The sequence below is a fragment of the Bombus huntii genome, chromosome 8 (genome assembly GCF_024542735.1).
Source record: "Bombus huntii isolate Logan2020A chromosome 8, iyBomHunt1.1, whole genome shotgun sequence".
In the NCBI taxonomy this organism is placed as follows: Eukaryota; Metazoa; Arthropoda; class Insecta; order Hymenoptera; family Apidae; genus Bombus; species Bombus huntii.
This window is the reverse complement of record NC_066245.1, coordinates 910,517-924,566: the sequence shown is the minus strand read 5'-3', so window position 1 is coordinate 924,566 and position 14,050 is coordinate 910,517. Positions and strand designations below refer to the sequence as shown.

Sequence of the window (14,050 nt, the reverse complement as noted above, 5' to 3'; positions counted from 1 at the left end):
TACAAGGAAACTTACATTATATTTTAATAATTTTCTTAAGAAGTTATTGAAGAAAAGTAAATATGTATGACATCATTGAATTTGTTTCGATACATGCCACCTTTAATACTCGATAAGAAAAATTATATGATACCATTTAGAAATGTTAAAGTGACCTTGAATTTCTATTGAATAAAAAAAATTTTTTGATATTGTTTACTGCAATTTGCTACCATCTAAGTACTGACTAACTCTTACCCGAAATATTTTTTCATCAGATTAGCAAAAAGGGCTAAAATGTCGTAGCAAACGTTACAATAAATACCCTGTACTGTAAATGTAAGGTAACTAAGATTTCATCACCAATTTTAGAATAATTTGAATGTAATATCTATTTAAATAAATTAGAGCAGGAGAATACTGTAATAGCCCGAATAATCGGGAATTTTCGGGAATTCTTCCAGACAAACAGCTCAACTAGATCTATTTATTACTCATTATAGTTAATAGGCTATACATATAAGTATGTATGTAGAAGTGAGTGAGGAACAATTTTTAGCGATTTTCATCAACCTATTTCTTGTACACTTTTCCTCCACATGTGCATTACAGAAAAATAAAAAAGGCGATTGAAATTGCTGAATTGCTAAAAATCAAATAGCTTAAAAGTAAAATAATATACTAAACAGTTGCTATAAGAGAAGTTATAAATTTCATACCTTGCGTAAAAACTAACTTTCAGAATAAATGAAAATCTCTTCTATGCGAACGCCTGCTTTCGTATGAAGTTTAAAGTTGCTAAAATTACCATTGCATCATTCCATTCGAATATTTTAAGGAAAAAGACTTTTTTTGTTTTTAAATGAGTTTGAAAATTTAAATTTTGATCAATCTGTCATAGCAAATATGTACTTCACTATGCACCGTTCAGACGTTTCTTGGTATGTATCTCATGTATTACACGTATATACTATTTTACTATTATATTATTATGTTATATATGTATATATTTATATTTATATATGCATCAATATTATATAAAATATATTATATACATACAATAGTTCAATATAATAAAATAGATTTATAATAATATAATCCAATGCTTGTAGGATTTTAATTTAAATTAAGACTTTAACATATTATGTAATTAAAATTTGTACCGTAGGCATTGGATATTGCATTTTAAGGAGTGCAACCACATATAACGAAAACAGTCACAGTGCAAAAAGATTTTAGCTGATCTCCAACCTATCACCAATGTGGTAACGTAGAATCGCCTCTCTAGTAGAATCATATTTTCTGGATAAAGAATAGCGCTTGTAAAATGCAATATGTCCACCTCTCAGGGGAAGAGTCTAATTAATAACTTTTTGGATTCCTTATATAGAAGTGTTAACATGAAAGTTCCTTTTTAATTTAGTGATTTGTGAATTATTTGATATGTACAATGAGTTTTTCCGTAAAAAAGACAGGTGGTAGAATGTGGCATGAAGCACGAAAACAGGAAAAGAAAATTCGTGGGATGCTGGTAGATTATCGTCGTAGAGCTGAACGTCGACGAGACTATTATGAAAAAATTGTAAGAAAACAAATTAAATAACGATTTTTATGTAAATTTTATTGAAATTATGAAACTTAACATTATTCCTCTTGTCATGAGACCAAAATTTTTATTCTCCTTTTATTATTAAGTTAACCTTAAACTCATTCCTAAGTCTATTATAGATACATTATGTCTGTTCTATAATTATTAATAGTCGCTTAAAGATATAAATTCAGGAAATTACACATTTCACTTTCACATTGAGTTCACATCATTTCACATCGCGCAATTATATGCATGTATATATTATACATTATAATATATAGATGTCATACATGAAATATGTTCCATTTTATTATGCACACATTTAAATTTTCTTTAGAAATCAGATCCTACTCAATTTTTGCAACTTCATGGAAGACCTTGCAAAATACATTTGGATCCAGCAATTGCTACTGCTGGCGACAGTCCTGCAAATATGTAAGTCTTTGTGTTATTAATCACTTATTACACCTTTTGTCAAAACATCATTTCATCTTATAAATAAATTTTAATGCATATAATTCTTTAATTGTTAATATCATCATTCATATATTTTCATGCATATGTGTTATTATATATATTATTAATTAAAATTTAATATGTAATTAAAATTAAATTTAATATGTAACATTTTCATATCATACATGAATATAGGAATTATACATGAAAAAATATTTTATATACTAAACAGTAGAAGTAATTGAACATTTAATGAATTATGTTAAAAAACAGAATACTTGAAAATTTTATCATATAGCAGGATATAAATAAATAACTCTGGCTGCAAAATGTATGTTATATTGATAGGATGCCCTGGCAAGGAAACGAAGACAATCTTATTGACCGATTTGATGTACGTGCTCATCTTGATTGGATACCAGAAGCACCAGATTCTATTGATGTAGATATTGCTCTCACTAGTGAAGACAGACATATCAATTATGAACGCTATCGTATTATTGTTCAAAACGAATTTTTAGGAGGTGGGAGATTTATTTAAAATCTACATTTTATTTTTATTTAAAATTATTTGATAAATAATAGTCTTCAATGTAGTAACGGAAGAAAAATTTTTACACCAAATACATTTGGAAGAACAATTTGGTTCATCAACAAAGTTAGATTCTGCTAGGGATAAGAAGAAATCGTGTAATAATGTTGCGATTGGATATAATTATGAAACAGAAGAACCAATAACTGAAACAGTAAAATCATTGGATACTGTTATATCTGATGAAAAAGCAGACGATGAAGACAGTGATATAGATCTAGGTATAACTTATATTCTATAAATAATTATTATAGTACTTTGTCTTATATATTATAAACATTTAATTTTTCTTTCTAGATATTTGTGTAGATGTATCTCAAATAGAGCCATCACAAGCGCATGAAATGAACTTAGTAGCTCAAAAATATGGGCTTTTAGGCGCTGATTATTTTAGTTTTTTAACACAAGATTTTGAAGAAGCTGAAACATTGAGACAAGCACGTAAACAAGAAGAAGAAAAAGCTATGTACTCGGTAAAATATAAAATTAAATTAAATATATTTTTTGATAATATAACATGACTAAAGTTATTAATTATATATTACTAATTATATTATTATACATACATTTAATTAATTCACATCACAGGGTAGAAGATCACGTAGAGAAAGACGTGCATTTAGAGAAAAAAAGATGATTGGTAGAGTTATGAGTCCACCTAGGTAGTCACTTTTATATTATAATATTAATACACTTATTACTATAGTAATAAGTACTTAATCAGTTAGTCCTTATTATCAAAAATATATTTAAAATATTTTACATTTTGCTTATTAGTTATGCAGCAAGGGAAAGTCCTGAATACAATCCCTATAGAAAATCTTCATCCAAATCTCGTTCGAGATCTGTTTCACCTATAAACACTGGACAAATAACTTATATTACAAGTTTTGGTGGCGAAGAAGAGACTCATGGAAGTTCGTCTCATGTCACTTCTTCCAACTCGAAAAAAGTCAATTACTCTCATCTTAGACGTAGAAGATCAGACAGCCCAGCACTTAATGAACGTACAATTAATAGAAAACTTTCAAAATCAAGATCTAGGAGTTGCTCTCGATCTGTTAATAAATCTAAATCGTACAGAAACCGTGATAGGAAACGAAGTGCGTCGAGGACCAGGTACGTTCATCGATATTTACATACATATAAGGGTATTTGTATATATAATGTATATATATATATATATATATACTTATACTACTAATTGATATATAATTTTTAGATCAAGAAGAACACGTTCGAGGCATAGAAAAATCACAAGATCGCGAACAAGAAGTCGTTCAAGGCGATCACGAACTCGAAGTGAATCTAGATCTCGATATAGAAGTTTTACTAGATCTCGTTCGCGCACCATTTCAAGGTCTAGATCTAGATCCCGCTCTCGTCCAAAAAGATCTAGAAGTTCATCTTCGAGCAGTATATCTAGATCAAAGTCAAGATCGAGATCAAGATCTAAGTCACATAACAGAAGTCACTCAAGAGATAGTTATCGTCGAAGACATTATTCTCCATCGAAATCAGTATCTAAATCTCGATCCAGAACTAAATCTCAATCTAGATCTAGATCAAGATCAAGAAGTCAGTCCAGATGCAAGCGATCTCGTAGTGTCGAAAATAAAGTGCCAGCACTGCCAAGGTGGGATATATATTGTAATAAATACGAAACTTTCGGTATGTTTATTACTTTTTAATTATGGTATTAGATATTACGGCCGACGTGGGAAATCATCAAGTTTGGAATTAGAATTATCAGATAACGAAGAAAAAGTCTCTCCGGCAGCATCGAAACTAACGGTTACTAATATCACGAACATGTAAATTTAATATTAATTATATTACACTACAAATTTAAAACTAGCTTTAAGGAGTTTTTTAATTAACTTAAATATTTCAGGAACAAGCCAAAAGCAGGGTTAAGTACAAATTCTGGTGGCGGACACAAAGTCAGTAAGAACCATAACGCTTACTTAGTCACTTAAAGCACAGAGAATAAAAGACAGTATATACTCTTTATATAACTACCCTCTCGACGAAGAACTTCAACAAGTGCTACTTGTTTTCATTCTGTTGGATAATACAAGGCGTTTAAATCACGTTCTTTATATTTCACATTTAATCAATTCATTTCGGGTTCTTAATACATGTCCAGTAGGAGAAAGACATGAAGAATTTGATTTAATAGCTCCATTAATGACGTTTCTCAGAAATTATTTCTGTGAAATTTTCATTTTTATTATTGACGTTATCAGAATGAAAACATTACATTTTTTATAGTTTAATATATTTGTTTCGTAGACGTAGTAATACAAAAGAGTCTTCAGTATAGGATATATTTGATACCAATATCTTAATATGTAATAGCATAATAAATTTTTTAAAATTTTAATATAATCTTCACTATATGTGTAATATATCTTAAACTTATACAAAATATGGAACTTCATACTATTTAATAGCATATACAGGGTGTTAAAAAAAAACATTCAATATTTCTATGTTACGTAGGACACATCATACTGATTAAAATAAATTTAGTAAATATAGGTTGGAAGCTCAACCGTTTCCGAGAAATATACTCTTTTATGTTAGCATTATGATAAATGACAGAAGAATTACCAATACCAGAAAAAAATGCCAATTGTCTATAGAAATTGAAGGAAAATATGTGGAACGTCCTCTATAAATATTAAGAAGCCAATATTCACCTTTCGAACTATACTTTTACTAAGATTATTTTACTCAGTATGGTGTATCCTATCTACCACATATATATTGAATGGTTTTTCTGAACATCCTATATATAAATATAAAATTTCTTCGAAATTTTCATTTATTTAAAATCATTAATGAACTACTTGTACCAAAAAGTTTAAATATTTCGAATAAAAGAAAGAAGTGTAACAAATAATATTCTTTAATGTTACAAAATTTATATTAAAATTTTAGAAATATTTTATACTTTGCTATACATATCAGAAAAAAATTGTAGTAATTGTAAACAGACTTTTAAGAGTTACATTTTTCAGTCACTGAAGATCACACCCCAGGAACGGCTTAAGAAGAAGATGCAAGCTTTATTAAATAGACAGTGTAAGTAAAATTTATAAAAACTTCTATAACAAACGTAGTTTTAATATAATATAATTATATTTATATTTTAGATAAAGCTGATAAAAAAGCCGAGCAACTTAGAATTGAAAAAATGGAACAGCAAAGGCAAGATCGAGAAGATGAAATTCGGGAAATGTCTTTGAAGTTACGTAGAAAGTATGCTATTATCTCTATTCTATATATTCTTTATATTTAATTTAATATTACTTATCTTCTATCATTATTATTTTGGTTTAACAATTTTTAGACAAAGAGAACGAAGACATCGTTATGAAGGTCATAGTTCTGATTCACATTCCTCTGTATCGCGTACGCCAAGCCCTGGTCGTAGTCCACGAATTGTCCGTCGAGAAAGGAAAGATAGGGATGTGAGGGATTTCGAACACGATCGTGAACGGGAAAGAGATAGAGAACGAGACAGGCGGGATGATCGAGAAAAGTTTAGAAGTGAATCTCGTAGGAGATACAGAGATTCTCCACTTCGTTCTTTAAGTCCAAGAAATAGCCGGTAAAATTGCAAATGCTCTTTATAGTACATTGAATTAAAATTAAGATGGTCTTCCAATACGTTTCATTAACGTTTATTCTTTTAGGGGCCTAGTCGATTATTGACGAGAAAGCATGCGGTTAATCTTCCATTTGATGGGCTTAAAATTTTATTAGATACTTCCTGTATTGCATTCCTTTCATAAAATGCTACAAATGCTCTAAGAAATGCGATAAAGAAAGATACAAAACACATGATATGACTATAATTTACAATTATCCTTCAATTGATTAATATTGTTTAATCTTATATTATAAAAATAAACACAGTTGTTTATTTATATCTTATTATTATTATCATTATTATTCAACAGGAACTTTATATCTCTCTGTTACAACTAAATATTATTATCTAAATCTAAATAAGAATAAGTAATAATTTCAGTGTTTCAATTTCATTTTTATAACTTTGATTTTAGAATGTTTGCCACTTTTTAATCATTTATATTATGAAATTAATTTAGCATATAAAATATTTTAATAAAATATTTTTAATTTCTAAAAAAAGTGCATAAAACTAATTTTTTAATTTTAATAAATATAACTAGAAGATACATATATATGTATTAGTTTTTATAACAAAAATTCATTTTTCTTAAAAATTTAATAAATTTATAATTGTTTGTATTTAACACTATGATACTAAATAAAAGTGTTTTTTTATTTAATTGCTACAATTTTAGCAGTTAAAAATTTTATAAATATATATACAATAACTTCAATTTCAATAAAATGATATAATTGAAAAGTTTATATATTTTAAATAACATTATTAATCTTCGGAAATATAATAAAGTACTAGAATTATTTATTAATAATATTTGTATCATTTAAATTGCACATTTCCCTCTTTTTGTTCAATGTGGTAAGTATAATATTTGTATTTACATCTAACCCCAATCTAGGTGTAAACTATTGCCATAGTCATATAAACAAATTTGGACATTCTCATACTGAAAGTATTGACGAAATCGTCCGTTTTTTGAATGGAAAAGATCAAGATGGAGGTCAAAGAAAGGTCTTGTTCTGCGCATGGGTAATACGTATATACATATACACACATAGATACTATGAATATTTCAAACCAGAAATGAGTAGTCATTTCTGTTCGAACAGAACAGATGCATACTTACACTCTACTTATCTCTCTAGCTCGCAGAACAAGATCTTTTCTTATTGTCCATCTTGATATTTTTCGACTCAAAAGATCGACGATTTTCCCTAGCGAGTACCAGACCCGTTTTTATGACCATGTTGTAGTACTTGTAAGGAACAAATTGAATGAAAGCGTTTATATGAATCCTTATTACGAGATTAATATAAATTTGACAAAACAATGAATTAATTAAAATCAATAATATAATTCTTTATACTAATAATGTATCATTTTAATATTGTTAATTAACGTATTGAAATTCATATGAGTATACCCTTGTTTTACACCGTACCTCAAATCTGTTAGTAACTAATATGGCGGAATAGATAGATGTTGACTTTTCAAGATCCGGATATCTCGGATTCAAATATTTCTACATAATAGAGTTTAAGAAGAGACAAGTTAAATGTAATTCATTTATGTCATTATTGGTACACGTTGTAATTATCATTGAGGTCACGTGTTGTGTACTTAATTGTACTGAGTATTATTAACAATAAGTGCGTATATTACCTATTAGAACAGTCTACTTGGCAAACAACTGTAACTTCGGTTCTTAACGTAAATGTATAATAAGCGTCATTTACAAAATCAAGAAACATACGACTTTTTAATTATTTTGATTTTAAATAAAGATAATACGACTTACGTAATGAGAGTGTTAATATCAATTTTATATATTCCATCGAAAGGTTAAGAGATGCGTTTATTATTTAAAGTTCAATTTATTAAAGAATACCTATAATTGTATTAAGTACATTATTCAAAAGAAATTAAATGTACTTAATAATGAAAATTTTGTATTACTTTAATTATTACGTTTTAATATATCTATTACATAAATGTTTTACTAAAACATATCATTACAAGTAGATATATTGTAAACTTTAAAATTAAGACTATAACATAATAATGTTCTTTGGAAACATTTGAATCAACTTAATTTTATCGTAAACCAAAAATCAAATTTTTAGAATATTTGTTATAAACTTATCATGACATGAAAGATATGAAATGTTAATTTTATAGTGTTTTTAGTTAACTGAACAATTTAGTTGATCTTTCAGAAAAATGTGTGATTTAGCAAAAAAAATGAAAGATTCAAGTGTTAAGAACAATGTGCAAAATGAATCAATGGATCAGTTTTATACAAAACAAAGTGTTGATAAGAAAGAATCTGCATTAAAAAGTACAAATGAAGATGTTCAACGTGCAATTGAAGGTTTAAAGGATATACCAGATGAGGAACTTCAAGAATTTCTTGATGATGAAGATTTTATGGAAGGTTTAGATGTTGTTGATGCTTGGGAAGGTGATGAAGAAAAGGGTCGTGAAGTTGAATTTAAAACTACCCATGTTAAGGATCAAGAACAAAAACGTTCTTCTAGGTAGCATTAATCATATAGAATCCATATTGTTATAGCTATTTCTTATTATATCATAAAAATTATTATAATATTATCATACAAATTATTATAAAATATTATAATAGCAAGAAACTTTCACATAGAGTCAGTTTATAACTTATAATTATACATATCATAATTTTAATATCTAATGTTACATTATAAAATCAATGTAGTTTATGTTTAAAAATTTAAATTCTTCCCTTTGAATAATTAGTAATATACAGAAAAAAATTATTATAAGCCTACTTATAGGGAAAGATATCGACGTGACCACAAAGGAACTTACAATCGTGAAAGGCCGAAGAGAGAAGAAAAGAAACATGAAGAAATCCGTCGCGATCCTTCTAAAAGCACAAAAGATATAGAAAGGGACAAAATACGTACAAAAAGAGATAATGAAAGCAAACTTCTAGCTGAAAAAGAGAAAGCTATTAAACATTTGTTGGACTCTGATAATGTTGTACCTCCAGGTACAGAAACTGAAGCCATTCAGAGCATTACAGAGAGACAAAATATAGAACAAGCACAGATGCATGTGCGTAGGAGCCGAGAGCGACGTAGAAGTATAGAACGTCAAAGAGGAAACTCATTACGGCGTAGAACTCCAGACAGAATTAGACTAAATTCTCCTCGACGTAAATCTCCCCTAATATTAAGTCCAGAACGTTGTAGAAGTACTTTCAAGATGAGCAATGAGAGACATCGAAGTCCACTGAAGTTTAGTCCTGACAAAAGAAGAAGTCCAAGATTTAATTGTGCTCGTAGAAGCCCTTTTGGATTCAGTCCAGAACGACGAAGAAGTCCAATTAGACGACTTAGTTGGGAACGAAGAACAAGTGCAGATAGAAGATGGAGTGCTGAACGACACAGGAGACGTATAAATATACATGAACGGTGAGAGGACATTATTTTTAAGCATATATAACTGCTTAAGTTTTACTGTAGATATAAAAAAATGTTTCTTATATAAATCTATTTTGTAAAACAAGTTCGTATAAAATCTAAATCTAATGTAAAAAGTTTTTTGCTTTTATTAAATTATACTGGTGAAATTTATTAACGGTTTAAATTAATAAAATATTTTAATTTTTAAAATTTAAATTGTCAAGCCGAAGAAGTCGGTCCCGTGATCGACAACGAAGTCGCAGTATGGAACGTCTTAGAAGAAAGGTCAGCCGCTCACCAATTAGTAGACGTTACAGTCCCCGTCGTAGAAGTCGAACTCGAAGTAGATCATTAGAACGTCGAAGGAAACGATCTCCCTTTATTAATGAACTTACGAGGCAACTAAGGAATGAAGCTATAATGACATCACACATGAATTCTGGATATACACATCCTTCGCCTATGGATGGCATACCACCTCTAATGAATAATGTATATCAGCAAGAAACAGAATCTAGACCATCAATGCCAATACCATCTTACATGCATCAAACTGGATTAGCACCACCAATGTCATCAAATATAACAACTGGTGGTCCACCTTTCATAAATTTTGAAAATTCATCTCAGCCAATGAATTTTGATTCTGTTCCATTACATCCATTACCTCAAACTGAATATGTTTCTGGTCCAGTAATGTATAATCAACCAAATACTGGTTCTATTCAGTCAACACATCGACCAGCACTTCTTCCAGCACCAATTTCATCACCACAACATGAATCTGCTACATCTACAGTGGAACATATACAAACATATAATTCATCTCATGGCATTCCTTCCACTCGTCAATCTCCAATTCAAAATTTTGAATTTTCTAATAAATCTAAGGATACAATCTCACAAAACTACAGGGAACGTAGATTTACGGATTCTTATAATGGATATCATACCTCACAAGAAGAACGATTGAAGACTCCTGAACCACCAGTCATCTCAGATACAAAAGTAATTTTGTTATATATTATAACAAAAAATTCTTTTTTTATATAGCTATATATTTTATTCTGTATTATCACACACAAAACAACAAATATTACTTTGAAATTAATGAGTAATATCTTTATGTACCTTTTCGTGTAGTGTGCAGTTAAATTTTTAAATCTTGTATGAAAACATTAATATTTGTCTTATGAATTAATTTTACAGCAATTTGAAAAAACAAGTTTATCCAGTCTGTTAGAAGCATCTGTTTCTGCTAAAGGTGCGAATATATTTGATTTAATTACTATTCAAAGCTATATATACAATATTTCAAACATTTTTTATGTTTAATAAACAAAATTATTAGTTTATTTCTCACGTTTTATACATTTTTTAGATTCAACTAGTCTGCCAGTCTTGTATCCAGGTAAGAATAGTTTAATTTGTCAACTTATAATGGTTTCTACAGTTTATCTTTAATTAAAGCAACATTATTAAATAAATTTTCTAACATTATTTTCTTCTCAACCTAATTCAGGTACAGTGATATAGAAATGAGTAAATTAATTCTACGTAATTTTGTTTCTGTTTCACAATAGGATTCAAACCAGAAATATTACGTCACTGTGAACACGCTTTACGCGAACTTCCTATTGAAGATCTTCGTTTAAAAATGAAAGGACGATTTTTCTATGATCCAAAGAAGGAGAATATACAAAATGAACAAAATGTATATTCGTCAAATTCGATTCTTTTACAAAAGAACAAAAACAAAATCTATTGGGAAGAAGAGGAAGGACAACATCTAACTTCCATAAAGCAAAATGTACAAATGCACCAAAAAATTTGTCAAACTGATGAAGTGGAAACAAATACAAAATTTGTTCAAGCGAGCGTTACTATGGTAGATTCTGAAGTACAAGTATATCCTCAAGATTTACAATATGCTGTTAAAGAAGAAAAACGACCTATTATGGATCGTTTAGATTGGAATGTGCGTGAAACATTTGATTGCACACCTAAATTTCGAGAGGCTGACGACTTGAGATGGAGTTTAAGTAATTCTTCTCAAAAAAGAACTTGGAATAGAACGGTATCACCTCCTAGAAGAATTGATGATCGTAAACATCGTATAGATTCTATATCTTCCTTAGATCATGGTTCAAGAAATATGAAATTAGAATCTCCAATAAGAAACAGAGATAATTTCTCCAGTCATAAAGGATCTGTACGAGATCATTATGTCCATGAAAGATACTCACCTAATTACAGGCATTCTTTAGAAGGACGTGATGAATTTCATGAAAACAGAAGTGATCATAGTCGAGGTGAAAGTCCAATGATGCTAGAAGATTCTGCAGAAGAATTGGAATTGGAACATACATTCCAAAGGGGAACAGATTGGCATGGAAGAGGGAAGTTACCAAGAGGTAGATCAAGTTCACTAATGAAACATGTGTACAGAGGAAAGCATTCAGGTGGAAGATCTTATCGTGGGCGTGGAAATTTTCGTGGAAAATTCTAAAATTATTTGCATAAAGCACAAACACTAAATGTAGAACCATGTAATCAAATATACCAATATATTAAAAAAGTTAGTCTATTCTTGCAAAAATTTGGAAAGAAAGACATGAATTTATCGTTTTATTTAAAAATTAAATTTTTACATCATATGTTAAAATTATTCCAAAAATTATTACTAAAATAAAAATACATTTGAAATACAGATTGCATTTGAACATTACATCATAAATAATTAAATGCGTATATACATAAATATTCTTGACAAAATATAATAACATTATGTTTAAGGTGTAAATTATAAAATCATTTATATGTAGTGTTTTGTTGAATAAACATTTTATGGGACAATACAAACAGGTGGAAGAAAAACACTGTTTATGCTATCATTGAATTAATAAACAAATACAAATATGTGGTAATTATGAATTTCATGTATTACATTAATCACGGTTTATTACCTCATTCTATTATTTATTCTTAACCATTTTTATAAATGTAACTGAAGTGTTCAACTATGACCAATATTGAGAAAGAAAATTGAAATAACGTTTTACTATACATATTATAATATGTATTAATTAGAAAAATTATATTCATGTACAAAAAATTTCAAGTTCCATTTTAAATTGACATTATCTAATATATCAAATGAAGAATTAAAAATTGTTCTGTATTATTTATCTTCATTTTTCATATATTAAATACATATCCAAATTTTGTAATTTTAAAACAATATAAAAGTAATGATTTTTCCATTTAAAAAATTCTACCAATTTAGAAATCATTTTATATGCACTCAAACATAGAAAAAATTTAATATTGAGAAATAACAATATATACTTATATTTCTTTGGAATTTCCTTGGAATATGTTTTTAAATACAAATTTAAATACAAAGGACAATATAATTAAAAGCGTAAAAATTCTTTTAGGTTAAAATATGACGTCCCCACAGATGTTTTAAGACGTGTGTAATACAATATGAATTTAATAATAATGATCTATTATGCAAAAAATGCTTATGATTTTAACAAGAAAGAGATGAAATAATATATTTATTTTTATTTTTATTGCTATTTACACTTTTATTAAAACCATGAACATAGGGATATTGGGACCCCTAGGTCCATGATTAAAACAACACTACAAGTCATATCAACATTTTATCTTTAATTTATAGTTGGAAATTAAAATCACGATTATATAAACATATTTTGACACTCGTATATTGTAGCCTAAGGAAAACTATGCGAAAATTCAGTCGTGACTAGTTGTAAAATATTAACATGAAACATAAGAATATCCTTATTCTGCGCATACGTGACATACTATAAATGTCTCAGACAGAACAGTGACACTCTATACATCTCTATGTCTCAGACAGAACAATGACACTCTATTCATCTCTGTCTCGCAAGAACCAGAACTTTGTTGACTTTCCACGTTTATCTTTCACGATTAGACATGACTCAATTTTCGGACGGTTTTCCCTAGGTTTTAGTACATCAGTTGGAGACCTGTTTGTATGATCGTAATTGTGGTCCAACGAGACGAGGCAGTAGGCGCAAACAAAATGTGATTGTTGCGACTGCCACTATTGGCTACCTACTAGTGATACTCGAGTTTCTGTCTTATCCTCATTCGACAGATTATAGGTATATACATATATATATATCATATAATAAATGCTCATATTTAAAACAACATTACAGCCCGTAGAGTGCTGAAGCATTCTGCTTGCGTTACAACTTGAAACAATTCGAAAACTAATTCAACGTTTGAATAAAGAAATACACAACGAGAAAGATTAACTTGAG

At 28.6% G+C, this 14,050-nt stretch overlaps 2 protein-coding genes across 8 annotated transcripts; both read left to right on the top strand.

The window, feature by feature from the left end:
• The first annotated feature begins 1,279 nt into the window (after nt 1–1,279).
• LOC126868590 (CLK4-associating serine/arginine rich protein-like) lies at nt 1,280–6,556 on the top strand. Of its 2 annotated transcripts, XM_050624220.1 has the most exons (14): nt 1,281–1,561; nt 1,908–2,005; nt 2,375–2,550; nt 2,624–2,839; nt 2,916–3,091; nt 3,207–3,280; nt 3,396–3,737; nt 3,841–4,254; nt 4,322–4,432; nt 4,513–4,561; nt 5,645–5,708; nt 5,780–5,885; nt 5,977–6,237; nt 6,323–6,556. In XM_050624220.1, exons 1-14 carry the CDS (start codon nt 1,430–1,432, stop codon nt 6,339–6,341), a joined length of 2,238 nt encoding a protein of 745 aa, XP_050480177.1. In that variant the 5' UTR covers nt 1,281–1,429; the 3' UTR covers nt 6,342–6,556. The 2 variants fall into 2 exon arrangements, with proteins under 2 accessions (XP_050480178.1, XP_050480177.1); XM_050624221.1 differs by lacking the exons at nt 5,977–6,237; nt 6,323–6,556 and having other exon boundaries at nt 1,280–1,561; nt 4,513–4,565.
• A 1,089-nt stretch (nt 6,557–7,645) lies between these two features.
• Nucleotides 7,646–12,587, top strand: LOC126868588 (uncharacterized). Of its 6 annotated transcripts, none has more exons than XM_050624218.1 (7): nt 7,646–7,839; nt 8,487–8,819; nt 9,093–9,734; nt 9,950–10,733; nt 10,935–10,989; nt 11,107–11,136; nt 11,309–12,587. In XM_050624218.1, the coding sequence occupies exons 2-7, from the start codon at nt 8,503–8,505 to the stop codon at nt 12,232–12,234; spliced, it is 2,754 nt and encodes a 917-aa protein (XP_050480175.1). In that variant the 5' UTR covers nt 7,646–7,839; nt 8,487–8,502; the 3' UTR covers nt 12,235–12,587. The 6 variants fall into 6 exon arrangements, with proteins under 6 accessions (XP_050480175.1, XP_050480174.1, XP_050480173.1 ...); XM_050624217.1 differs by having other exon boundaries at nt 8,470–8,819; XM_050624216.1 differs by having other exon boundaries at nt 8,461–8,819.
• The last annotated feature ends 1,463 nt before the right edge of the window (nt 12,588–14,050 follow it).

Coding starts and splice junctions, on each gene's coding strand:
- LOC126868588 (XM_050624218.1), top strand. CDS start 8,503: ATGTGTGATTTAGCAAAAAAAATGAAAGATTCAAGTGTTAAGAACAAT. Junction 8,820..9,092: donor GAACAAAAACGTTCTTCTAG/GTAGCATTAATC, acceptor GCCTACTTATAG/GGAAAGATATCGACGTGACC. Junction 11,137..11,308: donor TCTGCCAGTCTTGTATCCAG/GTAAGAATAGTT, acceptor GTTTCACAATAG/GATTCAAACCAGAAATATTA.
- LOC126868590 (XM_050624220.1), top strand. CDS start 1,430: ATGAGTTTTTCCGTAAAAAAGACAGGTGGTAGAATGTGGCATGAAGCA. Junction 3,281..3,395: donor AGAGTTATGAGTCCACCTAG/GTAGTCACTTTT, acceptor TTTGCTTATTAG/TTATGCAGCAAGGGAAAGTC. Junction 4,562..5,644: donor ATTCTGGTGGCGGACACAAA/GTCAGTAAGAAC, acceptor TACATTTTTCAG/TCACTGAAGATCACACCCCA.